This window comes from Polypterus senegalus, chromosome 1, assembly GCF_016835505.1.
Source record: "Polypterus senegalus isolate Bchr_013 chromosome 1, ASM1683550v1, whole genome shotgun sequence".
Lineage (NCBI taxonomy): Eukaryota > Metazoa > Chordata > Cladistia > Polypteriformes > Polypteridae > Polypterus > Polypterus senegalus.
The window spans coordinates 142,586,066-142,611,041 of record NC_053154.1 but is presented as its reverse complement, the minus strand read 5'-3'; the positions used below and the strand labels follow the sequence as shown (position 1 = coordinate 142,611,041).

At 37.4% G+C, this 24,976-nt stretch overlaps 1 protein-coding gene across 7 annotated transcripts in view; it reads left to right on the top strand.

The window, feature by feature from the left end:
- The first annotated feature begins 1,846 nt into the window (after positions 1-1,846).
- Positions 1,847-24,976, top strand: part of ttc14 (tetratricopeptide repeat domain 14) — a 29,035-nt gene continuing 5,905 nt past the window's right edge. The window contains exons 1-10 of one of the 7 annotated variants that reach the window (XM_039759495.1): positions 1,847-1,962; positions 4,049-4,230; positions 4,741-4,859; positions 7,998-8,197; positions 8,330-8,414; positions 13,396-13,525; positions 17,475-17,630; positions 17,730-17,801; positions 17,971-18,090; positions 21,502-21,624. In XM_039759495.1, the coding sequence (XP_039615429.1) occupies positions 4,097-4,230; positions 4,741-4,859; positions 7,998-8,197; positions 8,330-8,414; positions 13,396-13,525; positions 17,475-17,630; positions 17,730-17,801; positions 17,971-18,090; positions 21,502-21,624 (1,139 nt within the window). In that variant the 5' untranslated portion in view covers positions 1,847-1,962; positions 4,049-4,096. Of the gene's footprint in view, positions 1,963-2,294; positions 2,435-2,459; positions 3,020-3,345; positions 3,504-4,048; positions 4,231-4,605; positions 4,655-4,740; positions 4,860-7,997; positions 8,198-8,329; positions 8,415-13,395; positions 13,526-17,474; positions 17,631-17,729; positions 17,802-17,970; positions 18,091-21,501; positions 21,625-24,976 lie in introns of those variants that run through there. The other 6 variants (XM_039759543.1, XM_039759504.1, XM_039759486.1 and 3 more) reach the window with 6 other exon arrangements.

The window sequence follows — 24,976 nt, the reverse complement described above, 5'->3', positions numbered from 1 at the left end:
ATCAGGCAATAAGTAATACTCCATGTGAATGTGTAATTGCCCCCTTGAACTCAGTAACTGGTAATGACATATTTATAAGCAATAAGTACAACCAGATGTTTCCTATACTTGTCAATCAGTCTTTAATGATTCTTTGGAAGAATGCAATTCTACATATCCTTGCAAAACTGCTTCACCTCAGAAACATCTTGGTGGGTTTTTGGACATTGAAGAAGCCATTCTGAAGCCCTAAATGTTGGTTTCTTCAATAGTTCTGTTGTTTTGCTTGCTACATGACCTAGCTGCACCTCAGCTTTAGCTTTTGAGGTTCTTTCACTTACGGCAATTTATTCAAGCCTTGATGCGGTATAAAAACTGTAAACATGACACTAATTCTTATATTTATTGTTCACTGGGACTATATGAGATCATTACTGTGCAATGTAGTGCTAATTATTTGGACAAACAAAAACAGGCTTAAATTGGTTATAAAGTTCCATTTTTAAGTCTATCAAACAATGCTTCAGATTCGCTGATAATCACTCAGATGCAGTTACTCTTTTAGGAGAGTTGCAATTTATACTTTTTTAGTCTTTCATGAATTTCATTTTTTGTCCAGTGTTTTTTTGAATGTGAAGTAAACATAATAATATTTTGTGCCTTTTTTGTTTGTCAATGGTTAATTGCTTCTGATTTAAGGAGAAAAGATATGTAACTCTCCTGCAATGACATTTCTGTCAATACTGTACTTCAAAATCTTAAATTCTCTTTTTCCCATGCATCCATGTAATTCTAGGGGAAATAAGTTGTCCTGTACTTGATATTAGACACTCTTCTACTATTACATCATAAATCAGCTTATCTGTTTGCAACAATACACCAAATGTAATTAGGTGACTCGAGTTGTGATTGCTATATTTCTGCTGAATAGTGCCTACTCCCATCTGGAGAACGGTGAGAATACTGAGGTTTTATTTTATTTATTTTTTACTTTTCTACTTCAATCAACACCATACAGCCGAAACTGCTGGGGGAGAAGATCCAGTTATTGAGGGTGAATGCTACTAACTGGTAGATAAAGTTACTGTAGCATAAAAACTGTGCATTGGATATGGTCATGAGAAGCATAGGGCTTCCACAGGGAACTATACTGGCTCTCTTCCTGTTTATCCTGTACACCTCCAACCTTAGATACAATACTGAATCATGTCCTCTGCTGAAAATTTCAGATGAAACTGACGCTGTATATAAGAAGGGTCAGAGTAGCCCCCACTTCCTGAGGTAGTTTAGTTTGTTTGGTGTATGGAGACCACTCTTACATGTTTTCTACTGATCTGTAGTGGACAGTGTATTTTTCTATGTATTAGTGTGCCAACCCCTAACGGGTGCAGCCAAACGAAGAAGTGTGCCAAGGAAATGGTATTAGTGCAGGTGCCAACAGACTAAATAAACTGATTATGCATCCTGGTTCATTCTCAGGAGGAAGGCTGGACTCACGGGAAGAAGTGGTAGAACAAAGGTCACTCAGGAAACTGCTTACTACTCTGGACAATGACGCTCACCCCCATATAAAGTTTTGGCCAAATAAAGCAACACATTCAGTAATAGACCAAGACAAGTTTGTTGCTTCAATAAGTGCTATGTGAGGTCATTTCTGCTCTCAGCCGTCTATAAATGTCTCGTTGTTATGGCCCTTTGAGACGCCGTAAAAGAAAACTCCGTTTCTCTATACAGAACCCACTGCTTTCCCTGCCCGCGTTTGTACCTCATCTTTCCTAATTCCTATCCTACACGTTGCCGTCGTCCCCCAACACGTTCAGAAGTCCCCGCCTTCATTTCCAGCACCTCCCTACAGGTTACCACCCCTTTTCTTGTTACTCCCCGATGTAGTCCTCAGCGCAGTTCGACCTCCGCACTAGAACCAAGAGTCCTTTACCCACTAGGCTTATTCCTGAAACGTGATGCTACAGTAGTATTCGTGAAGTAAGTTTAAGAAGGCTTCATTTTAAGTGATACTGTAACAGTGTAGTAATATAAATACTTATTTAAAAATTGAGAAAGTGGACCAACCTACCTGCATAGCGCTTCTTCGCAAAGAGGTGTAATTTTACTGTGTGACTAATAATAATAATATCACGGACGCCACAGATTAAAGTTCAATGTGGTGTATACGCATATATTCTATTAATGGAATTCCACTCCGAAATAACCAAAAAACGCTCCATGCATCACTGAATTTTCAAACGATTTATTAAAGTTTCTCCAGGCGGAACCAATGTCCGCGTTTTTGTTTCCAGGTGGAAAGGAAATATGTGCCACTGCGAATTGCCTCTCTCGCAAGGCCTTGGAACACATAACGATAAGATGTAGCTGCTAGTCTTGTTCGAATGCATAATTTCCATTTGGTATTAATACTTCTCCCGATAAGCTTTACCATGAAAGGTTGTTCGTAAAGGTTTGTGTGTGTTTCGCATGTGCGTCTTTTGTGCAATTAGTTTAACCGAGTAGTTAGTGTTACATATTCACTATGGTTCCGACATACTGTAAGGCAGAGGTGATTTTGCACCATTTCGAACTATTATGAATTTTTTTTATAGATGTACATTGAGGACAGTAGATGTATTTGCAGTATGTAGTTTATGTACATTATCATCGATCTTAGAAGCGGCGCAAACGTTTCCTTGGTTGACGGATTAGACGCTTGACTTTCGTCTAAAATAATACGTGTATGAGTTTGAAAGCATAGTAATGTGTCGGAAGTTGTTTTTACCTTTGTTAAGGTGCAGTGAATATGGTCAGTGTCGTTGATCACAATAAATCTGTCTTGTGAGAAAGGTTTCAGATAATACGGAGTGCATTAATAATCATCATTGTAGGCTTACTTTGAGCATTTAATGCCTTAGGTATCATCTGTCAAAATACCCAGACAGGTTGCTGAATATAATTAGCAACTTATTGTAGTTACCTATGATGTTAAAAATGACCATCTACTGTAGTTGACACCAACAGATTTGCTGTCTTGATGAAGTCCGCGCGATAAGTATGTACAAGGAGAAATCCCATTCTTACCTGATACTTAGGGCGTGTTAGATGTTTAAAATGTTTTGCTTTCAGAGTCATCTTTAATGGAAAATTCTGATGATTGAGTATTTTGCAGGTCTTTCCAAGAAGCATATAACAAGTTATCAGGAGGATGAAGCTTTGTCCTCTCTTTAGTTTTAGGTCTAACACCCAAACCATCAGACAGAATTGCGAACTTTTTTATGTTAAAAATATCCATGTTTCTTGGTTTTATATTACTTATGGTAGATTACACCATAACGCTGCGTTATTTTCTTTTTGTTTTAAAGCTGTTAAAAAATTGCTTTCTGAAAAAAATGTAGATTCTGACGTAAATAGTACTCATGTATATTTGTAAGTTGATTAGAAGTATCCAACATATACTGTACTCATTTCTGTCTGGTATTTTGGCAAGATAGGGTTATAATGTGAGGTACTGGAAAGAAACAAACCATTATTTAAAGGTAATTGTTTAAAAATAGGGCTTTGAGGGTTCATTTATTAGTTACTCCAGTGTAGCAAAAAAAAGGAATACTTTGGTCTTAATAAGAGAAGACGGCAATAACTCTTTAAAGTAGTCACTTGCAGTGGCAAAGTACTGTACTTTGTTATGGTAACACATCAATAGGTGGCTAATAGATATGGACTGTAGCCTTATTTGAGATCCTTAAATGCTCCTGTTGTACAGTGTTACCCAGCACATTTTCTTAGAAAACTTTTATTTTAAGTTGTACTTCCTTGCCACAAAGACGAATGTTGTAAAGAAAAACCATAGATCTCCCAGGGTGTCAATTTGGCTTTCACATAACACATTTACTAAATATGCAGTTGCCTAGTATTTTACACTTTTACTATTATGAGAAAAAATGACAAGTGTCTTTATTTCTTCCATATTTTTATAAATTTAGCACAAATTATTGAAATTAGCAGAATGAAGCAAATAAGTCTTTTATGGTTTGTACTATGTTACATACTGTACCAAAATTGTTGTCATGTATATTCTTTTTAGTGCAGCAGGTTCAAGAACTGAAGATAGTCGGATAAGTAATGGTCTAACATGGATAGAGATCTTCTACGCCAGTCGGTTGCTTGCCATGGGCACCCTCTTTTTTCCCTTTTAAAAAGTGAGCAGTGTGAGAACCCTGACTTTCAGTGCGTTTTGGGAGACCTGTCAAAAACTGTGCATTACAGGTAATGTGGTATTTTAGTTGTTAAACTTTTTTTCTGTTTTGTATCCTCTCAGAATTTATTTTTCTCAGTATTTTCCAAGGCAGTAAACAGTAATGTAACTTACTGTATCAAATTAGTTTTTTCCATATTTAAATTATTTTGTACATTAATAATTTTTGTGATACATTGTTTAATGGCTTTGTTTATAGTAGTTTTTAAATTGTGTTATCCTATTATTTATAATATAATGGGCCAAAATGTAATGCTACTGGTAAAATATATACATGTATTAACAGTTAATGCCATTTACTTACTTCACTGATGAAAATTGTGTTTATTTTGAGTATTTCTTTATATTAAGCACACTAAACTAAATTGTCATTTAATTTTTACAAGTCTGTTCCATGCAGCTGTCTCCTTGCTGGGTCCTAAACATTCAACTGAGGTGCTTACTTTAATGGATTTATTTTAAGTAGGTTCAGTTAGGTGAGAAATACACTTAAAAACCTGTCTTCTGTTTTGAATCATTAGAAAGGAGAAAAAATCTGGAAATGGTGTTGTGGAGCAGTTTATTGCAAGGAAGGCTGATTTGCTCTTTGCTCCATCTTGGAAGCTTGACGGATCATTAATAAATGAAGATGAAATGGCAGGTAAAAAAAAATTTATATTTTAATCTGCAATTTGCCACAGAAATTTAACCAAATGTACTTATTAATTGGTCCATTTTGTGGAATGTAAAATTCAGAAATTAATAGTTTCTTGCCAAAAAACAATTGTAATTTATACATCTAATTTCTATAAATAGACACAGGAATAGGTATGGGATTTGAATCTTGGACACTGGATCCATGAGGCAACAGCACTATAGTGCAGTACTACAGTGCTACCTGTTTTATTTTTTAATTCCAAATTAATGAAAATGGTTTTAGGTATATAGTTAAAATACTTTAAATGTTTATCTGCAAGAGCTGCTAATTAATCACAATTAACACGTTAACATTTTCTGCAATTACATTTTTTAACACATCCCCTGAATGCATTCATTTTAAGCAATGCTAAAAAAGGAATTCCAGTCCAACGGAGCATGCTCTCACTGACTACCTGAAGCTTTATCCACTTTTTTCAACTTTGAATGACCCTATACTGAAATCTAGAAATGCTTTTATAACCTTGCCCTGCTATCAAATGATAAGGGACCTAGTCACCCATTCCCCTGTCCTGTTGGGATGCATGTCTTTATAGAATTTGGCTAACCTCTTGTACACATACTCCTTTGCTTATGAGACTTTGGTGGTGCACAAACTACTCCTGACTCCGGTGTCTTCCTTCACATGCTTTTCAAAACTTCCTTTGTTACCCCCTGCCGGCACACTTCAATAAAGCCGCAAAAGTACACTTTTCAAACCTTTTGTGAGCTTCTTTCTTGCTGCTTTCAGTCTAGCGCCAGCAAGCAAACAGTTCTAAAAGATGTGATCAGGTGATGGATGACCCCTCACCTTGAGAGCCCTTTGAGGAGAGACAGCTCTCAGCACCGTTCACCCCCTTTCCAAGAACTCCCCAATCCTCCTGCTGCTGACCGCGTCTTGCATTCCTTGTACCACTGAAATGATTCAGGTACATGCAGTTTCATTGATCTCTGTTTGAAAAGCAGAAAACTTATCGGGCACCTATAAATTTATATTTAGGTGGACACCAAGAGAAACCTTTACTTCCACACAGAAAAGTGGTGAGGGTATCTGTAAAACTATCCGTGTTGTTAAATGAATTGTATCCTTATATAAAAGATGCCCTTATTCGCAAAGATATTGGCCGCTGTATTCAGTAACATTTTACACACATGCTGCAACCTTCTTGTGACAGCTAGTCATGAAGACATTAAGCACAAGTATAACATGCCTTTAAATGAAAAGATCTGAATAAAAGATATTTGGGTGGAGTGGTGTCTCTGAGGTTAGGGTTCTCACTGGCAATTGGAAAATCGCTGGTTCAAAACCTGTAAATGCCAGAAATAATTTCACTACGTTGGGCCTTTGAGCAAAGCCCTTAACCTGCAATTTCTCTGTCCTGAGTTTGATGTTAACCTGCATCCAGCCCTGCAAGCAGCTCCAGTCCTAATTTGGTATCTTGTGGTGGGTACACCAATGTGCTATATCAGTGCATGCTCCCAACCTCCCTCTCCCTTAAAATTATAAATAAACTGTTTTTTCAGTTGCTTCTGTTACATAAAACTATTCAGTTAACTAAAATAATTTAGTATGCATTTCTACATTGTGGAAAAATATTAATATGGTTGAAGGAATACAAATAAAATAGTGCTTAATATTCGGTTAATTTTGATTTAAAAAAGGTATTTATGTAATTAATCACACACACATTTTTTTATTAGTATTATGCCTGGGAAAGCTAACGTGCTAATTTTTGAATTTAACGTGGTCCGTTTAATGCACTAAAAAATATTGTCGCATCTAGGGTTGGCAACAAAACAAATGTCTCTGGCAGTGCTTTGGTCAAGGTGGCAATTTTTTTTTTTAACGGAACAATAGTACAAATGAGTTAAGTGTGTACCTAAAGAATTACATAAACATCCAGTACCATATATACTACTTTGAAAAATTTTATGAAATATAATATTCATTTAAAGGTTTGACATTTCATATTATGTGATTTCATAATGATACGCCACATGTCACAACGTAGCACTGGTGTTCATTTTCTTAATTTATACATCTTGACCTAGGTGCAGGGGGGTTGTTTATAGTCCTGATGAGATATTAGAGAAAAGTTGCGAAGGTAAAAATTACACTGTCTTTTTTCATGTCATGTTTCTCTCTGAAAGTCATATCAATGTCATATCACATAAGTGCTAAATAAGTTATCTTTGAGTGGCATTTAAACCAAAATATGTCTCTAGTACATTTGTATTTAACTTGCTAGTCTGCCAGCCAGCTTACAGTGCTGACTGCCCTAATATAATGACAAAATTATATGAAATAGAAGTGTAATGATTATCCCTATCCATGATTCAGGTTTGCAGTATCTTCACTAATTTATGCAAAAAACGTGACATAACCATCCAAGTAATGCACAGTGTCAGTTTTTAAGCGAAATAAAAGTAATGGAGATCTTTTTTTTTTTAGCATGCTACGAGCAAATATGTAGCAGAGCAATATGTTCCAGCCGTTTTTCTGTGGTAGTACACTTTTCATAACCCAGAAAATTCTCAAGGCACACCACGATTCTAGCAACCACAAACACATTAAATCTATACACGTGCTAACCTGTCCAAAGGGCAGGGCAATTAAATCAGTTTTCTGCAGTGTATTCAAAGTCAACGGTCATTTGGATCATTTTAAGTTTTACTTTGAAATGTCTTTGTCGCATGTTATGCCAGTTTGATATGCCTAATTTTCTTATTGCCTTTTTTTCAACTTGCCTTTTTAGAAGGGCCTTCCAATTCAGGTTATTCTTGCTCACATAGGATTTTGTTAAAAGTTCAGGTTTACGGTCATTGTTTAAGATTGAACTATGCCATTAATTGTTTTTTAATTTCCTTTGTGTTCATTCTACATTACATTTATAATTCAATGTGCATTTACTTCATGATTTATGTATTAATTTTATAATTATATATTTTAAAGTTCGATGCGATTAATTTCATACATTTATGCAATTAGTTTTTTTTAATCGATTCCCAGCCCTAATTATTATCTATTCTTTTATCTATTTTTTATCATCTATTATTTTTCTGTTTTCAGCATTCAGAGCATTTAAATTTTATTCTTTTACAGAGACCTATGCTGTTATGCCCCCCCTTGAGCAGTTCATGGAGGTGGCCAGTTGTGACCGTAGAGACCTTTTCTTTCGAGATCTCGAACGTGGGGATGTTGTCATTGGCCGTATTAATTCCATAAGAGAGTTTGGATTCTTCCTTACCTTGATTTGTTTAAAGACTGGTTTGATAAGAGACATTGAGGATCTTGAAATAACAGTAAGTTTAAAAATAAATGTAACTTTTACTGTGATGTAGCTGTTAAATACTTTACTGATTATAAACACTGATATTTCTGGAATATAGTACTATAAGAAATAATTTAAATGTTGTATTTTAAATTAAAATTAGGCTCTTTGTCCATTGAGAGATGTGCCTTCACTTGGTACCCATGAAGATCCTCTGTCATACTACCACATTGGAGATCTTATTCAAGGTATTTTCAGAAAAAGTATGCATTATCAACATATTGCATGCTAATTGGACATTTAAATAAGGCTTTCATTGAATTCTGTACATATGATACTACTACTAATTTTTATTTCAGCCTATTTGTTAATAATCATCATCATCACTTTAAGATAAATATTTTGCTATATTTTATATAATAAGTTCTGTTTTTATTCAAATACATTACACATTTTCACCCTAAGTTGTAGTTTATCTTATTTTTCAGCACAAATATATTATCCTAGGTTGATAATTTGTTTTTGCCAGACAATTTGGAGATGTAGGTTTGTTCATTTTACTGGTGATAAAAATCTAGTCTGCAAGTTATTGAATAACTTTGAGTATAACATAACACAGGATTTTAAATAATTCCTGCTGTTACTGAAATTTTGGAATGGCTTTTGCTTCCAATAACAGTTATTTGACAAAGTGTCTGGTTATATATTCAAGTTGAGCATTATTTGTGTTATGCAACACCATGTGTATAGTTTGTATTAGAAGTTTTGTCTATACGCTTTGAAGCTGGATAGATGCTGGACTGAAAAAGCAAGATGAATGAAACTGACAAATATTTTTTTAAGAAGTGTTAGGGTCATCTTAGAATATATTTTGTCTATAATTTGGGTCATTAATGAAATTAATTGAGAACACATAATAAATTCTAATTATATTACTGGGATTGAATTGCACCTAGGTCTAAGGAAATACAATTGGAATGGCAGGAAATATAAGTGAAATCTATTAAATTCCTCTATGCAGAGAGGTTGTATTGACTTGATAAACATTACAAAATAATAATACAGTACACCCCCAAAATTCGCAGGAGTTATGTTCCTGGAGCACCTGCGAATTATGAAATACTGTGAATTTAGATGTGGTTAAAAAAAGAAAAATCCTATTTTTATACTTTAAACCCTAAATATGCCCCCAAAACACTTCAATTTCAACCTCGGCTTAATACATTACCTAAAAAAATGTAAAGGTAAACCCGTATACTGTACTGATATGTCATCTGCAGTGCTAGAATGTAAAATATAGATGTTACCGCTACAGGTACTGTAATTCATATAAGCGCATTGCCAGAAGTCTTAGAAGGTGCAAGGAGTTTCGATGGCATCTTGGGGCTTTAACCCTTAAACTGCCACATAATTGGGAGTTACTGCATCCCTGGACACCAAATACTTTTTTGCTGCACTTTTTAAGTAAACATCACAATTTTTCAAAGAAAAAGTGATTTTTTCCAATGCAAAGATCATCGCAATTACTGCAACGCTGATAATTTTACACACTGCCAATGACCTGTAAAAACTATTTAAAAACTACTGGAACAATATGTACAAGGTGCAACTGATGCCATTGATGAAATTCAGTAAATCACCAAGCCAGCTGTGCTTGAACTGGCTGCACGCAAGCACACAGAGGTAAACGCTGATGCTTGCAGGCTAGTCTAGTGCAGCGGCTCAATCCCAGAGACAGTGAGGCTGCAGGGGCCAGCAGTGGTCATGAGCTGGCTGCTCAATGAATGTACGGCACTGACTGATCAGCTCCGGTGTGCTGGTAAATTGCGCTGGGAATCAACATTAGCCAGTTGCGGCGTTCAATGAATGTACGTCGCCGAATATATTCTGCTCCTACGTGCTAGCAAATGGCACTGGAAAATGACTAATGACTGTAACTGGTTGCGGTGGTTTAAGGGATAAGAACAAAATGGAAAACACAAGAACACTTAGCTGGAAATGCGTCACAGGGCAGCTGTCAATCAGCATCAAGGAGAAACGAATAACGCTGTAATGGTCCAGTGACGCTAAGATTTACACCGTCAAGAAGACGGTGATTTATTTACTCTTGTGGTGGAGATCCCAGGGACACACCCAGCCTTCACCCAACCTGCAGGCACTCACAAACAGAGACAAAAACAAAGCAAACCGGTTATCAAACAGCAAATAAAGAATGTAATGAAAACGATACCACCCCATTCTCCTTACGGTGATTATACATTAAATACAGCAAAGCACCAACAAAACGCACACGGTGAAGACCATTAAAAACCGCAAATGATGAAATGTAATGATGAAGATAGTCCAGAGAGTCGCACGTTGAATGGGAATGTAAAGATAGTCCTACCGGTAGTTCCTGAAATGGTGAAGATGAGTGGGCGGATTCAAGAGTGCTCCTTTCTTCGCAGGATAGCAGTGAATCCACTTACAGTCCTCATGCACACAGGCAGACGACAGACAATCCATACCCCAACTACGAAACGATCCAGGACAAAATGAATAAGTACAGGTAACCCAACAGAAGGCAGGCAGAGAGACAGGAACCTGAAACGCAAATTACAAAAGCTTTTTTTTGGTCACTGGCCCCCTTTTTAAAAGCCGCGCTGACATCCTTTGACCCCAACAGCCCCATCACCCTCAGCAGAAGACCAATTGGAGCCACTGCAGGGACTGCTGGGAGTTACAGTTTCAAATTCTAGTAGAGTACACTCTCTTGGATTGGCTACTTTCACCATCCCAAGCCACGTTTTCCTCTATGGTTGCTTCCTGTTCTCTCTACAGTGCAGTATTGCCACGAAAAAAGCCATAAAAAATTGCAGAGGATATTTGTGGTTTCCGATAACAATTATTAGTTAGGTTCTAAGGAAACATCCACGAACCCCTGAACCGCGTCTTTGTGGGGGTCTACTGTATATGTGTGTGACTGTAAATGTGTGTGTGTGTATATGTATACAATTATTAAATAAATTATTAACTTAATATAAAATTTAATATGGATATGTGTGTGTGTGTGTATATACAGTCAAACTAAAAAGTATGTCAACCCCTAGAAATTATATTTATGTCTAATTCCCATATAAAACATGGTCATATATTCCTGTCAGTCACAATAATGAACAAACACAGCCTCCTATAACTAAAGACACATATTGAATAAATCATTCAAACTGTGAAACTGAAGGTTGGAAAAAAATAATTGAACCCTAAGCTAATTACTTTTTAAAAAGCTCATTGCAGTCAGAATTTAGCACACCTGGAGTCCATTTAGTGAAACAAGTTCAGAGGTGTGGCCTAGAATTACTTTGATTGATAAAAAACACTATAAAGTTTTGAGTTTGAGCTTTTGACAAGAAGCATATCCAGATGGGAATAATGCCTCGTACAAAAGAGCTGTCTGAAGAGCTATGATCGAGAATTGTTAATCTACATAAGGCTGGAAAGGGTTACAAAGTCATCTCAAAGATTTTATATATTCATTAGTCTACTGTTAGGCAAGTTGTCTATAAATGGAGACAATTTGGTATTGTGGCTACTCTGCCTAGAAGTGGGCACTCTGCTAAGATGATCCCAAGAGCACAACGCAAAGTCAGCAATGAGGTAAAGAAGAACCCTAGAGTGACACCAAAGGACTTGAAGTAGTAATTAGAACTGGCTAACATCTATGTTCATGATTCAACTATATGTGAAACATTGAACAAAAAAGCAGTCCATGGCAGGACACCAAGAAGGAAGCCACTGCTATCAAAAAAGAACATTGCTGAACGCCTGAAGTTTGCAAAAGAACACTTGGACACTCCACAATGGTACTGGGAAAATGTTTAGTGGAGTGATGAAACCAAAATTGAACTATTTGGAAGGAACAAGCAGAGCTTCATTTGGTGTAAAAAGGGCACTGCATATTAACATCAAAACATCCCTACTGTAAAGTATGGTGGAGGGAACTTCATGATTTGGGCCTGCTTTGCTGCATTAGGGCCTGGACAGCTTGCCATCATTGAGGGGAAAATGAATTCACAAGTTTATCAACAAATTCTCCAGGATAATGTGAGGGTGTCTGTCCATCAACTTAAGCTCAGAAGAGGCTGGGTGATGCAACAGGACAATGACCCCAAACATCGCAGGAAATCCACAGCACAATGACTTCAGAAGAACAAAATCCACCTTTTGGAGTGGCCCAGTCAGAGCTCAAATCTCAATCATTGAGATGCTGTGGAATGACTTGAGAGCCATACACAGAAGAAAACCAAAGAATATGGAAGAGATAAGGCAGTTCTGCTGGGAAGAATGGGGTAAAGTTACCCCCGCACGATGTGCAGGTCTGTCTGCAGTTTCAGGAAGCGCCTGGTTGAGGTCATTGCTGCCAAAGGAGGGTCAACCAGTTATTAAATTCCAAGGTTCACTTACTTTTTCCACTACCACTGTGAACGTTGAACGCGCTTGTAAAATAAAGACATGAAAGAGTAGGATTTTTTGTGTCATTGGCTTAAGCTCATTGTGTATATCAGTACCTGTGACTTAGATGAAGATCAGATCACTTTTTATGACTAATTCATGCAGGAAACCAGATAATTCCAAAGGGTTCACATACTTTTAACTTTGACTGTATATGTGTATATGTATATGTGTGTGTGTGTATATATATATATATCTCATATACTGTAAGGCAAAACAACCAAATAAGTGGTCATTCAAGTCTGAGTCCAAATAAAGAATAAACGAGGAGCAAGACTTCTGCTTGTATAGAAAAAAGACAGGAAGGGGTGCGATCACGGAAGGAAGTCAGTTCTTGTAGGTGGGCATGGCAAAGGACCGGAAGTAGGCAGGGTCTTTGGCGGGCTTTCCTTTTTTTGTTCTAGGGAACAGGAAAGGAAAGGATTGGCATTGGCACCACTTAACAACCCCCATCTCTGTGTTTCACTCCCAATTAAGCCCCTAGACTGCCTCCCATTGTCTGTGTATGACAAAATATATATTATATAAACAGTCATTCTGTGATTAAAACAGCTATATGATTTCATGTTGGTTGTTAATTGTATACTAGCTAAATCTGTTTTGTAGTACTTGTTTTTTCCAAAGTATTGTTCTTATATTATTCATTATTGCTTCAATTTATGCCAAAGTTTACTTTTATGGGAATCCTGTTGTTTTTGTGCCAGCTTTCTTTGTTATTCAGACTTTATTTTATTTCAGCGGGAGTTAAAGACATTGATCGATATCATGCAAAGCTGACTGTTTCACTGCAGAGTTCTTCTCTTCCACCTGACCTGTCACATCTTAAACTTGGGGTTATAAGTGTAGATGACATGCCTGCCCATTACAGGTAACGTAGTTAAAACACTTACTAAATGATCATGTGAAAACAATCAATTTCTATTTAATTTAAAATAAAATTTATTAAGAATTATTTAATCAAGGTGAATTGATTACACAGGCTAAAATGTTAGATGTTTAAAATATGCAGTGCTCAAAAATTTTAAGGGAACACTTAATCATTACAGTCTAGCAGCAAGTCAGTTAAGCTTCAGGGATATTAATCAGTCTTGTTGGGATGCATAAGCAAGTGTGAATCAACTTCACCTGCTTTGATGTAGTTGAGGGTAACAATGGGTGGTCTGGAAAGGCCATAGCAAGATAACCCCCAAAAATGAGAACGGTTTTGTATGTGGTGGCCACAGACAATTGCTCTTTTCTTATCTATCCTGACTGATTCTTCTCTAGTTTTGCGTTTTTGCTAGGGTCTTTGGGCCTCATGTATAAACGGTGTGTGCATACAAAAATGTTGCGTTTGTCAGTTTCTATGCTCACTTCCGGATGTATAAAAACTAAACTTGGTGTAAAGCCACACGCATTTTCAGAGGAGGCCTCACACTTGTGTGTATGCAGTTTTCTGCATGGTTTTGGCGGCATTTATCATCAAAGCAGTGCTGATGTTTTTTCAGATTTGCATCAGTGATGTAGGATTTATCAAATACAACGAAATTAATTGCATAATGTTTTCAAATTTAATTCACTTGATTGTAATCATTCTGTGAGAATATAATGGTGCACAGAATGGCCAAACTATTCCAACTACCGTATTTGTTTTAGACATTTTAAGTGGAAGAATTAGAAGAGAGTGCATATTTCATAGATGATGATGATGACTGGCTTCTAAGTCGATTTTGATTTCCAAGAGTTATTCTCTTGGAGCTGTGTAGTGAACTGGCACCAGCTTTACAAAGGCAGACTTTTGAGGAATTGTTCTCTACCAGCTTCTTTGGCCACTGGCCACTCTTTGGTTTTTAGCAAAAGGAGCTTTTCAACGTGAACTTGCTGACGATCAGGTATTTCACAAAAGTCACTGAGTCACGCCATACTAGCTGTGTAGGATGGAATTATCTGTTTGCCATCCACTTATATAGGATTTGCTTATACTGTGGTTGAACTGGCAAACATGAAAGTGCAATTCACTGCAATGTCCGGTTTTCCAAATGTAATCAGAGTGGCCAACTGCATGTTCATTGCTATTGCAGCGATGCTGGACAAGTTACGTCAGCCAGAGACTAATGACCCAAAGAATGAGCTGGCTTTACATTATCTATAGCTTATAAAAATGGCAACTCCGCACAGTCGCAGGTGCTTTTTCCAACTATTGTAGCAAAAGGCAAGCAGTCCTTTTAAGCATAGCAAGTCACCTTAAAGAGCCATGTAAACAACAAAGAATCTATCCATTGTGGCGCTCAGCCCCAACACTACGCTATAAAGGTGCCTTCAGAGAATGAATTTGCTTATGTAAATAGAAAGCATCATTACACAAGGAGAGCTGGAAGGGCATCAACCCAACAGCAGGACTGGTATAATCTCCTTTGTGCACGTAGGAGCAGGAGGAGAACTGCCAGAGAACTACAAAATGACCTCCAGCAGGCTACTGGTATGCATGTTTATGACCAAACTGTCAGAAACAGACTCCCATGAGGGTGGCATGAGGGCCCAACATCCTCTAGTGCGGCCTGTGCTTACAGATCATCCCCATGCATCTCGATTGGCATAAGCCAAAGAATACCACAATTGGTAGCTTTCCCATTGGCACTCTGTTTTCTTCACACATGAGAGCAGATTCACACTGAGCACATGTGACAGACATGATACAAGCATTGAAGGCAGTAGGAGCAAGAATGTTCCCTTGATGAACTCCAGATTCATCTGGGAAAACCGCAGAGGTTTTGCCTCCACTGTACAGCATTCATAGCACCAGTGTACAGGCCAGCCATGATATCCAGCAACTTTGGGGGTATCCTGCGAAGTCTCCGGATGTCCCACAGGGCAGCTCAATCAATTAAGTTGAATGCTTTACAAAAATCAACAGTGGCTGCAAAGAAATTACATATGTGCTCCATGAGAACCCTCACTGCCAGGATGTGGTCGGTGGTAGACTTCTTAGGCATAAAACCAGACTGCTGCTGTTGATGTGTATGAGCAAGTGATCACAGATCCTGTTGATGATGACCCTAGCAAGGACCTTATGTAGCACCAAGAGCAGTGTTATCTCCCTGTAGCCTCGGTCCCAGCATCACTATTCCCTTTCCAGATAGGGATGACAAGTCCCATTTTCCACAGCTGGGATGATGCCCGTCTCCAAATGGAAGCAACAATTACAGTACTTGCAATGCAAGGAGGAGAGCCGTACCACCAACCTAGGAGAAGTTAACCCTGGATACCACAGAACCTGGCAGCCACGTTTGCAATCCCAGTAAGACTGTGTGGTTCACAGCTAATTGGAGGATCAGTGTCAAGAACCTTTGACCCAGAGATGTCCAATGTCCTATCTGGAGGATCAGCTTTAAACAGCTACTCAAAGTAGCCATCCCAGCGGGTCTCAATTTCAGCATGAAATGAAAAATGACATTTTTAAGTCAGAAGTGTAAAAAGTATAGTAATGAATAATAATAATATGAAATGAATAATAGTGATGCTAATACTGTATATACTATGATATATTTTTGAATGGGAAAACTGCTTTGGTGAATGGTAATATACCTGACACTGTTCAGCATAACAGTTCAAAGAAGAGTTATTGAAATGAACTGTTATGCACAGCCAAAGTGACACTCGGGTCTATTGCTGAGGAGGTTAAGATAGATGGAGAGTTTTTAAGTAATCAGCAGAAGTTGGGACAGCTGTGCAAATTGTTTCAACTTCAAAGCTTAATTTACTTTAATTGCCTGAGAACATCTGTAGGTATTAATCTATTAGTTGTTCCCTAAAGAATAATATTTTGATATTTCCCTTTTTTCAGTATTTGCCAACCTAAAATTTAAATTTAAACCTCTGGCAGTTTACTGCTTACCTTTTCACCATTGTAGGTTATTCATTACATTTCAACTGATTTAAATTTGATGATAAACTGGAAAAACTGAGGTGAGTAATGTATGCCCAAAAGAGAGTAACCTGGAATTAAGTTTGTGAACAGAGCTCATACAGCAAATTTGTATGAAAGAAAATGTTTATTTAGTGCTGTCGTGGATACATTTTGAATAATATGAGGGAAATACTGTGACACTGTATAAAACATTTGAGCACTTAAAATTCAATTTCAGTCCACTTTCCTTGGTGAACATCCTGATTGCAACATGGTATGATACATCATAAACAAGACCCTAGGTACTTGAACTGCCCTATTTGGGATCAGTCGCTAAGAGCAAGCAACTTGTGGCCACTTAAGATTTGCCCAATGTAATCTTATCAAAATCTCAAGCTGTAATGACTCTTGAAAGTGAAACAAGTTACTATGTATTGTGGTGAACGGCCAGGGCTTTTTACCTGCCGGAAATACCTCAACAGTGGAAGGACCAGAGGAGAGCGCTTGTTCAAGGCATTACCTTCACCCTAGTGCTGGGTGCGAGCAGTGTCTCAGACTCCCACAGGGCCCCATGGGAATTGGAGTTTGGAGCAGCTCTACTGGGTTCCATGGGCACTGCCAGGAGGCGTTGCAGGAATCGTTGAACCCTGTTCTGCTACACCCCTGTGTTTGCATACTTTGGTGCTGTACTGTGCTGTGCTCTGGGGAGTGTGGAAAAAGCACTTCCCCAGCTCTGAAATAAAGGGTGTTGTTTGCTGCACTTGAATCTCTGCCTGTCTGTGTCAGATTAGGGCAGCTGTACACACCCATGGTTCCAACAGTATAAATAATTTGAAGGCATGGTATATGCAAATCCTGGTTTAGACTTATTCTTTATGTGTTTACTGTTATCATAATGCACATAAACTTTTTTTTTCCTCTTGCTCTTTAGACTAAGTGTTGATGTTTCCAGCAGTACCACAGAGACTTATGAAAATGTTTTACAGAGTACAACAGGTTTTGCAAATCCATCAGTTGTTGAGTTTTTATTGGGAAAACTGGGACTTAGTGAAACAGAGCCTCCTTCTCTTATGAGAGGGTTGCAAAGGTATGTACAGAATATTTTTTTTGTTTGTTTCAGATTATTCATTTTAGAAGTAATCTGTTTTCATAAATATTAATAAACTTTTACAATTTTCATTCCAAGCAAAAATTTTTTAGAAGATGATTATTGGAAGTCAATCAGGAAGAAGCAATCTGCATCTTGGGCACTAAAATGGTACAGTAGATGCTTATTACATGTAGTTAAAATGAAGTGAATGAGTTTAGAATTATTTGTATTTATCTGACTTAATGTTCATGAAATAAATCAATAGTAAAATTGCCAAATTATAACAAGTTGGTCACCTAAATATACTTTTCTAACTCTGTGTTCTTAAAAATTTTAGTGTCAAAATTGGAGTGGATCATTTTAAATCCGGTCGGCATGTGGAAGCAATGAATGAATATAACAAAGCTTTGGAGATAGATACGTGCAATGTAGAAGCACTGGTGGCACGTGGTGCTTTGTAAGTACTTTTAGTTTCATTTATCAATCTTCTGAACATGCTTTTCCCATTGCAAGGTCAGTTGAAAACAGAGCATATTCCAGCAGGACTGGGCCCTAATCAGAACTCCCACACTCTGTTTTACTGGGCCATTTAAATAGTCAGTGTACCCAGAAAGAACCCACATTGACAGAGTGAATGTGGAAACTTCTCACAAGTGACAACTTGACCTAGTGATTTCACCAATGTCTCAATGGATGTGAGGTGACAAAAATAACATCACCATACTTCACCGTATATTTTATGAATTGTATTTTTTCTTTACACCAATATGATCATTTTATGAGTAATGTTAACATTTACTACCTAGTGAATGAAAAGACATTTATATTCACTTTCTTTACCGTTGATAGTAAGCAGAATGTGGTAAAATGACATGCCTTTACACTTAAGTTAAATACAGTCTAATTAAAGTGCTTAAAAATCATATTAAAATAGTGTGTGTATGTATAGTAATTTTTATTTATGAATCTTTCCATAATTTTGTATGTAGTTGTGTAATTGTATATGTGCATATATAAACTGAAATACCCTAACATAGATAATGTAGGGGTAGCATTTAGAATTAACAAGACCAAATGAAATGCAGCACAGGCAAGTTACTTTCTGCTACATCTTCAGATATTATTCTGTTTACTATGAATTCCAGTTAAAGCATAAACAAATATTGTATATTGTAATTTGAAATTAAGATGTAGCTCATGATAGAGATAGAGACAGCACATTTTGTTATGCTGGGTAACACAGTGGTAATGTGGGTAACTTTGCCACTTTGCAGCGGTTGAATATGATTATTTATCTTAGCTGTGTTGTCCTTTGTGTGGAGCTGTATGTTCTCTCCTTCATTTACATAGGTTTCATATGAAGACTAGGGCTGCAACGATTAGTTGACGTAATCAACAACGTCGACTACAAAAAATAGGCGACGCATATTTTTTATTGTCGACACGTCATAAACAGAACCTTCAACAGAGGCTCCAATCACAAAGAACCACATTGGTTTTTGTAACTGCAATGCACTACATGAACGTCTGGGGGTAGTATCGTCTGTTGTTGTTTTTCAAGACAGCACACAGTCCTACCAATGAAGAACGTCTGAGGAGAAGAAGAATGTAGAGGAAAGTAAACGTGGTTGCAATGGAGAGTTGGATAGAGTAAGGGGAAGGAGATGGAAAAAAAAATGAGGCAGAAACTTTCTAAAGTGTTGGAAGCATTTCACCGAAAAAGAAAAAAAAGTTGAATGCAGATTATGTAAAGCGGAGCTTTCTTTACACGATAGTACCATCGCGATGTATGAGCATCTGAAATGAAAGTATCCTGGAGATGTGATGCCGCCGTCTCTTGAGAATTTATGCTGGCGCTGTTACCTAGTTAATTAGGGTCACATCAGGAGGGGAGGGAGAGAGTGAATGAGACTGAGAAAATAAAAGTAAAAAAAAGCTTACTTTTACAAGTAACAAATTTACACCCGATATGTTCGTTTTCAAATAATATTGCATTAATGCGATGATGTTTTCTGATTGGTACTATTCAAGTCATACAATGATTTCTTCAAAATATCACATATATTTGTCTTTCTTTTTTTTTTTCCCCTGGTGCTGCGTGCTGACACCAGAAGGCGTGAGCTTATTCAGTGCTAGCAGCAGCATGCAGATGGCCGGTTGCTTGTGCCTATCACAAGCTTGACCTGGTGGCGATCAAAGCACATGTACTGTGCAAGGCATGTACGCGGTCCACTGAGAAAGGAAGAGTGTTCATGGCTCATCTTGCAGAAGTCACACTAATATAAAAACATCTGATTATTTTCAAATTCTGGTTTCACTGGTTATTTTAATTTGATTATTATTAATTTTAATCGTGTTAATGCAGAGACATCAGGGTGACATTCACAGGTTGACAGACGTGAGCAGATGAAGTAAGACATGCACTGGAACCCAGAACAGGATGTGCAACCACAGGTCGCAGGCATCAAAATAGTCAGGCATGAAATAATTGTGACTAATCGAAAAATAAATTGAACGAATAGTCGACTACCAAAATAATTATTAGTTGCAGCCCTTTGTTCTGGTTCTCCACTTAGTTTTTTATTTACTATTGTAGGCATGTTCAATTTTGCTTACTCCCAGGGTAGGTTCATTCCCCTAATGACTCTATGCTGCACTGGTTAATGAATTGTAATGTCTGACCAAACCTTTTATTCATGTTTGCATATGATTTAAGAATAGCATGTGCTTAATATCTTTTGTAAGGTTCCCTTGAGAACGATAAGAATGCAGCAATTTTAAAACTTTCATGTAGTAGAAATAAAATTGTGGTAAAAACAAACAACTTTATATGTCACAAATCTTGAATGGAATTTCTACCATAAGTGGACAGAGATTTTGAGTTGACAGCTGTTGGTATATCCAACTAGCAGCTGGGAAATGCAAGGTATATTTGTAAGTATGTGTTGGCATTTCCTCTGGTATAAGCAGATTCAGGATACAGACAGATGAATTTTGTTGCCCCACTCATTTTATATTTACGTTGTATCTAGTTTTACCCAAGTACAAAAGCAAAGGAAACGATTTAAGGTGTGTATGTTTTTAAGCATGTTAACCCAGCACAGGGGATGCACAAACCAGTGTGTTTCTTTGTGCTGGTCCCAAGCCTGGATAAATTGGGGGGAGGGTTATGTCAGGAAGGGTATCCAGTGTAAAATTTTGCCAAATCAATATGCGGACAACAATTTTGGATGATCCGCTGTGGCAACCCTTAATGGCAGCAGCTGAAAGAAGATGATGTTTTTAAGCCTGCATTTTAAAGGTTTTTACAGATGGTCTAGTCGCTCTGAGGCTCGGGATTTGCACAGGCAATTGGAAGGTTGCCGGTTCGAATCCTGTAAATGCCAAAAGTGTCTCTACTTCATTGGGCACTTGAGCAAGGCCCTTAACCTTCAATTGCCCCGTCCTGGGAATGACGTTAATCTGCATCCAGCCCTGCATGTAGGCCCTCCAACCTGCAGGGAAAACTTGGGTGTTGGTGGCAGAATTGGCACTCCAGCCACCATAAAAAAAAAAAACTCACATTGGTTCCATTTAAACTGAACTAGTGTGGTGCTGAGGTGTCGCCCATCACATTACTGCACTCGGGTCCTAATATGGGGTTCTGAGCTGGCATGTCATGTGGTTTTTGTTGTGGCAATGCACAGTATCAGTGCGTTCTCTTAACCTCTAGTGAATGCTTATGTTATGATGATTTTTAATTTGATGACTTCAGTATCATGTAAATAAGACTTCTTTGTTTAACCGTGTGTGTTTCAGCACAAATTAATTTACGCTTTTTGTATATTGTAGATTGATATTGTCTTTGTCATTTAATATTGTTGCGCAGGTATGCTACAAAGGGCAGCTTAAGTAAAGCTATTGAAGACTTTGAGCTTGCATTAGAGAACTGTTCAACACATAGAAATGCAAAAAAATACCTTTGCCAGACGTTAGTGGAAAGAGGAAGACAGTAAGTGTTTCTATTTTCTCATTTTAATTTTGACGTCTTTTTTTTTTCCAGTAAATACATTTCAAGTATAAGTGAAAACAATTTTGGTTAAAACACATACAGTATGTCAAGCGAACTGGCCACTATGTTTTAAGTTGAATATTTAGTTTATACTGTTATACTGCTCAAGAGTGTAGGCCAGGATTTAATTCACTACATATCCCTTTATTAATGTTTGAAAACTTGTGCAAAGATCAGTTTGTTTTTTCTTACCAATTTTAATCTTTCAAAAGCACAGCTAAACAGCACTAGACAAGGAGATTCATTGTAAATCTTACAGGATTATATTTTAACCTGCAACAAAGGTTTTGTTATGCCTAGTAAAGGGTAACAATGATCAATTTGATTAATCACTGACAAACAGTAGACTTCAGGCATCACTATAAAAACCATGAGGAGTTAATTTACATACAGAGCTTGGACAGTGTGATACATATCATATTTCTTGAAAATAAGTATCTGAGTTTTTAATTTTTTTTTCTTTTTTCTTTCAAAACATTTCCAAAGGAAAGGTATTAATACTAATACAGTAATTGTGAACCACACTTTTGTGTCTTTTTACACTATTGTATGATTTTACAAATGTATATTTGTGCAGTAGTCAGTCAGTCATTCCCCAACCTGCTGTATCCTAACACAGGGTCATGGGGGTCTGCTGGAGCCAATCCTAGCCAACACAGGGCGCAAGGCAGGAACAAACATCGGGCAGGTCGCCAGCCCACCACAGGACACACACACCCCAAGCACACACTAGGGACAATTTAGGACCGCCAGTGCACCTAACTTGCATGTCTTTGGACTGTAGGAGGAAACCCACGCAGACACGGGGAGAACATGCAAACTCCACGCAAGGAAGACCCGGGAAGCGAACCCAGGTCTCCCTACTGTGAGGCAGCAGCGCTACCACTGCACCACCATGCTGCCCTGTGTTCAACCAATTAATTTAAATTTGGATTGACTCCTTTATTCTTCTGTATTACCAATCAATCAGTTATTCTTTACTTTATTTAGCACTCTTTATAGATGCATGCCATCGCTGGATGTTTTCCGCCCTTTGTGCAGTACAATGATCCCTCGCTATATCACACTTCAACTTTCGCGGCTTCACTCTATCGCGGATTTTAAATGTAAGCATATCTAAATATATATCACGGATTTTTCGCTGGTTCGTGGATTTCTGCGGACAATGGGTCTTTTAATTTATGGTACATGCTTACTCAGTTGGTTTGCCCAGTTGATTTCATACAAGGGATGCTATTGGCGGATGGCTTAGAAGCTACCCAATCAGAGCATGTATTACGTATTAAATAAAACTCCTCAATGATATACGATATGCTTCCCATGCAGTTCTTGATTGTTTGCTTTTCTCTGTCTCTCTCACTCTCTCTGACATTCTCTGCGCCTGATGGAGGGGGTGTGAGCAGGGAGGCTGTTTGCCTAGAGGATACGGACGCTCCTCTAAAAAAATGCTGAAAGACTACCTTCACATTGCTCCCTTCTTTGTGGCCGCTTTATCGCGGTGCTTTAAAAGCCCAACAGCACGTATTGATTTTGATTGTTTGCTTTTCTCTCGCGCTCTCTGACATTTTCTGCTCCTGACACACATTCCTTTGAAGAGGAAGATATGTTTGCATTCTTTTATGTTTGCATTCTTTTAATTCTGAGAAAGAACTCTCATCTCTGTCTTGTCATGGAGCACAGTTTAAACTTTTGACTAAAGGGTGTTATTTCATGTCTAGAGGGCTCTGAATGTAGCTTTTCTTAGCTTCTTTTTGACTTGTGCTTATAAGGCTTTAAAAATAAACATTCTTTGATACCCTTTCTGAATCTAAATATATATATATATATATATATATATATATATATATATATATTTGTGTCTGTTAATTCATTAACTGAATTTGAAAGCTGGAGCTTCCATTCCTATAAAAGTTCCAACATTGCATAATAGCCAGTAATCAAATAAATATATATATATATATATATATATATATATATATATATATATATATATCCACCTAAATAAAAAGGATAAGTGTCTGTATATCCATCTGGTTGCTATGTCCCTGTTGTTCCAAAAGATGCCACGTCACAAACCTTTGTAGTAATAAAATGCATGGTATTTATTATTCCAATAGATGGTGCTACACAAACACTTCTTTTACACATCCTGTAACAAATGGCATATAACAAAGACATATGCAGAGACATTGCATGATGCACTACAAATATTAACACTAAAATCTCCATTAGCTACTTGGATATCAACCTGTCTTAGACAGCTACCACAGCTAGTGTAAATATAAATAAGCAATGGGAAACATTTTCATACATCTCCCTTCCCTGCTTTAGGTTCAAACAAAGAGGGAAAAGTTGAGAAAACTTAATTTTGCACTAGCACAGCAGACAAAGTAATGTTGCTTCATAATGAAGAGTCATCATCTTAGGGATTCATGTTAAGTAGTCCAGAGAAGCAAAGCAATAAAAGTCCACCTTGTGAGTTTATTCGAAAAAATATGATTGAGGATCCCTTAATGATTTTATGTATATATAAAATGTGTGTGTGAGAGAGTGCGTTTTCCGTGTGATGGGCTTGTACCCTGTCCAGGAAGAATTGTTACAACCTTGTGCCCAATGCTTGCTGGGTTAGACTCCAGCTTTCCTGTGACCCTGTTCTGCATAAGCAGGTTTACAAAATGGATGGATGAATATATACATACAAAGTATGTATACAGTGCATTTCATAAGTATTTGGACAGTTGCATGATTGCTGTTAGTGTAGCTCACTACCAACCATACTGATACTAAATTGTAACAAAGAATATGACCTTTTAGAATAGATGTTCGAAATTAAATTGATGGTATCTACATTAAAAATGTGTGAATGGGAATTGCATTACTTTTTATATGTAGCTCCTTCAGTTACTTTTGAACGAAAAGTAATTGGACAGTTGGCTGTTCAGCTGCTCCCTGGCCATGTGTGTTATTACATTGTAAAGTCATGCACAATTAATCTTATAAAAGGCCTACAGGTCTGATATTTTCTTTTGGAATCTGTTACTGTTTTAACTCAACACGAGGATCAAAGAGGTGTCAGTGCCAGATAAGAAGAGAATCAGGCTTTAAAGAAACTACCTGAGACAGTCAAAACTTTAGGTTTGCCAAAGTAAACTGTTTGGTAAGAAAGATTGTACTGGTGTGCTGTGGAGCACCAAATGGCCTAGTAAACCAAGGAAGAGTACGTAATGCAGAGAATGTCAGAAGAATACTTATACTTTTTAAGAAAAATCCTTTTCGGTTGTTGGCCAGATTA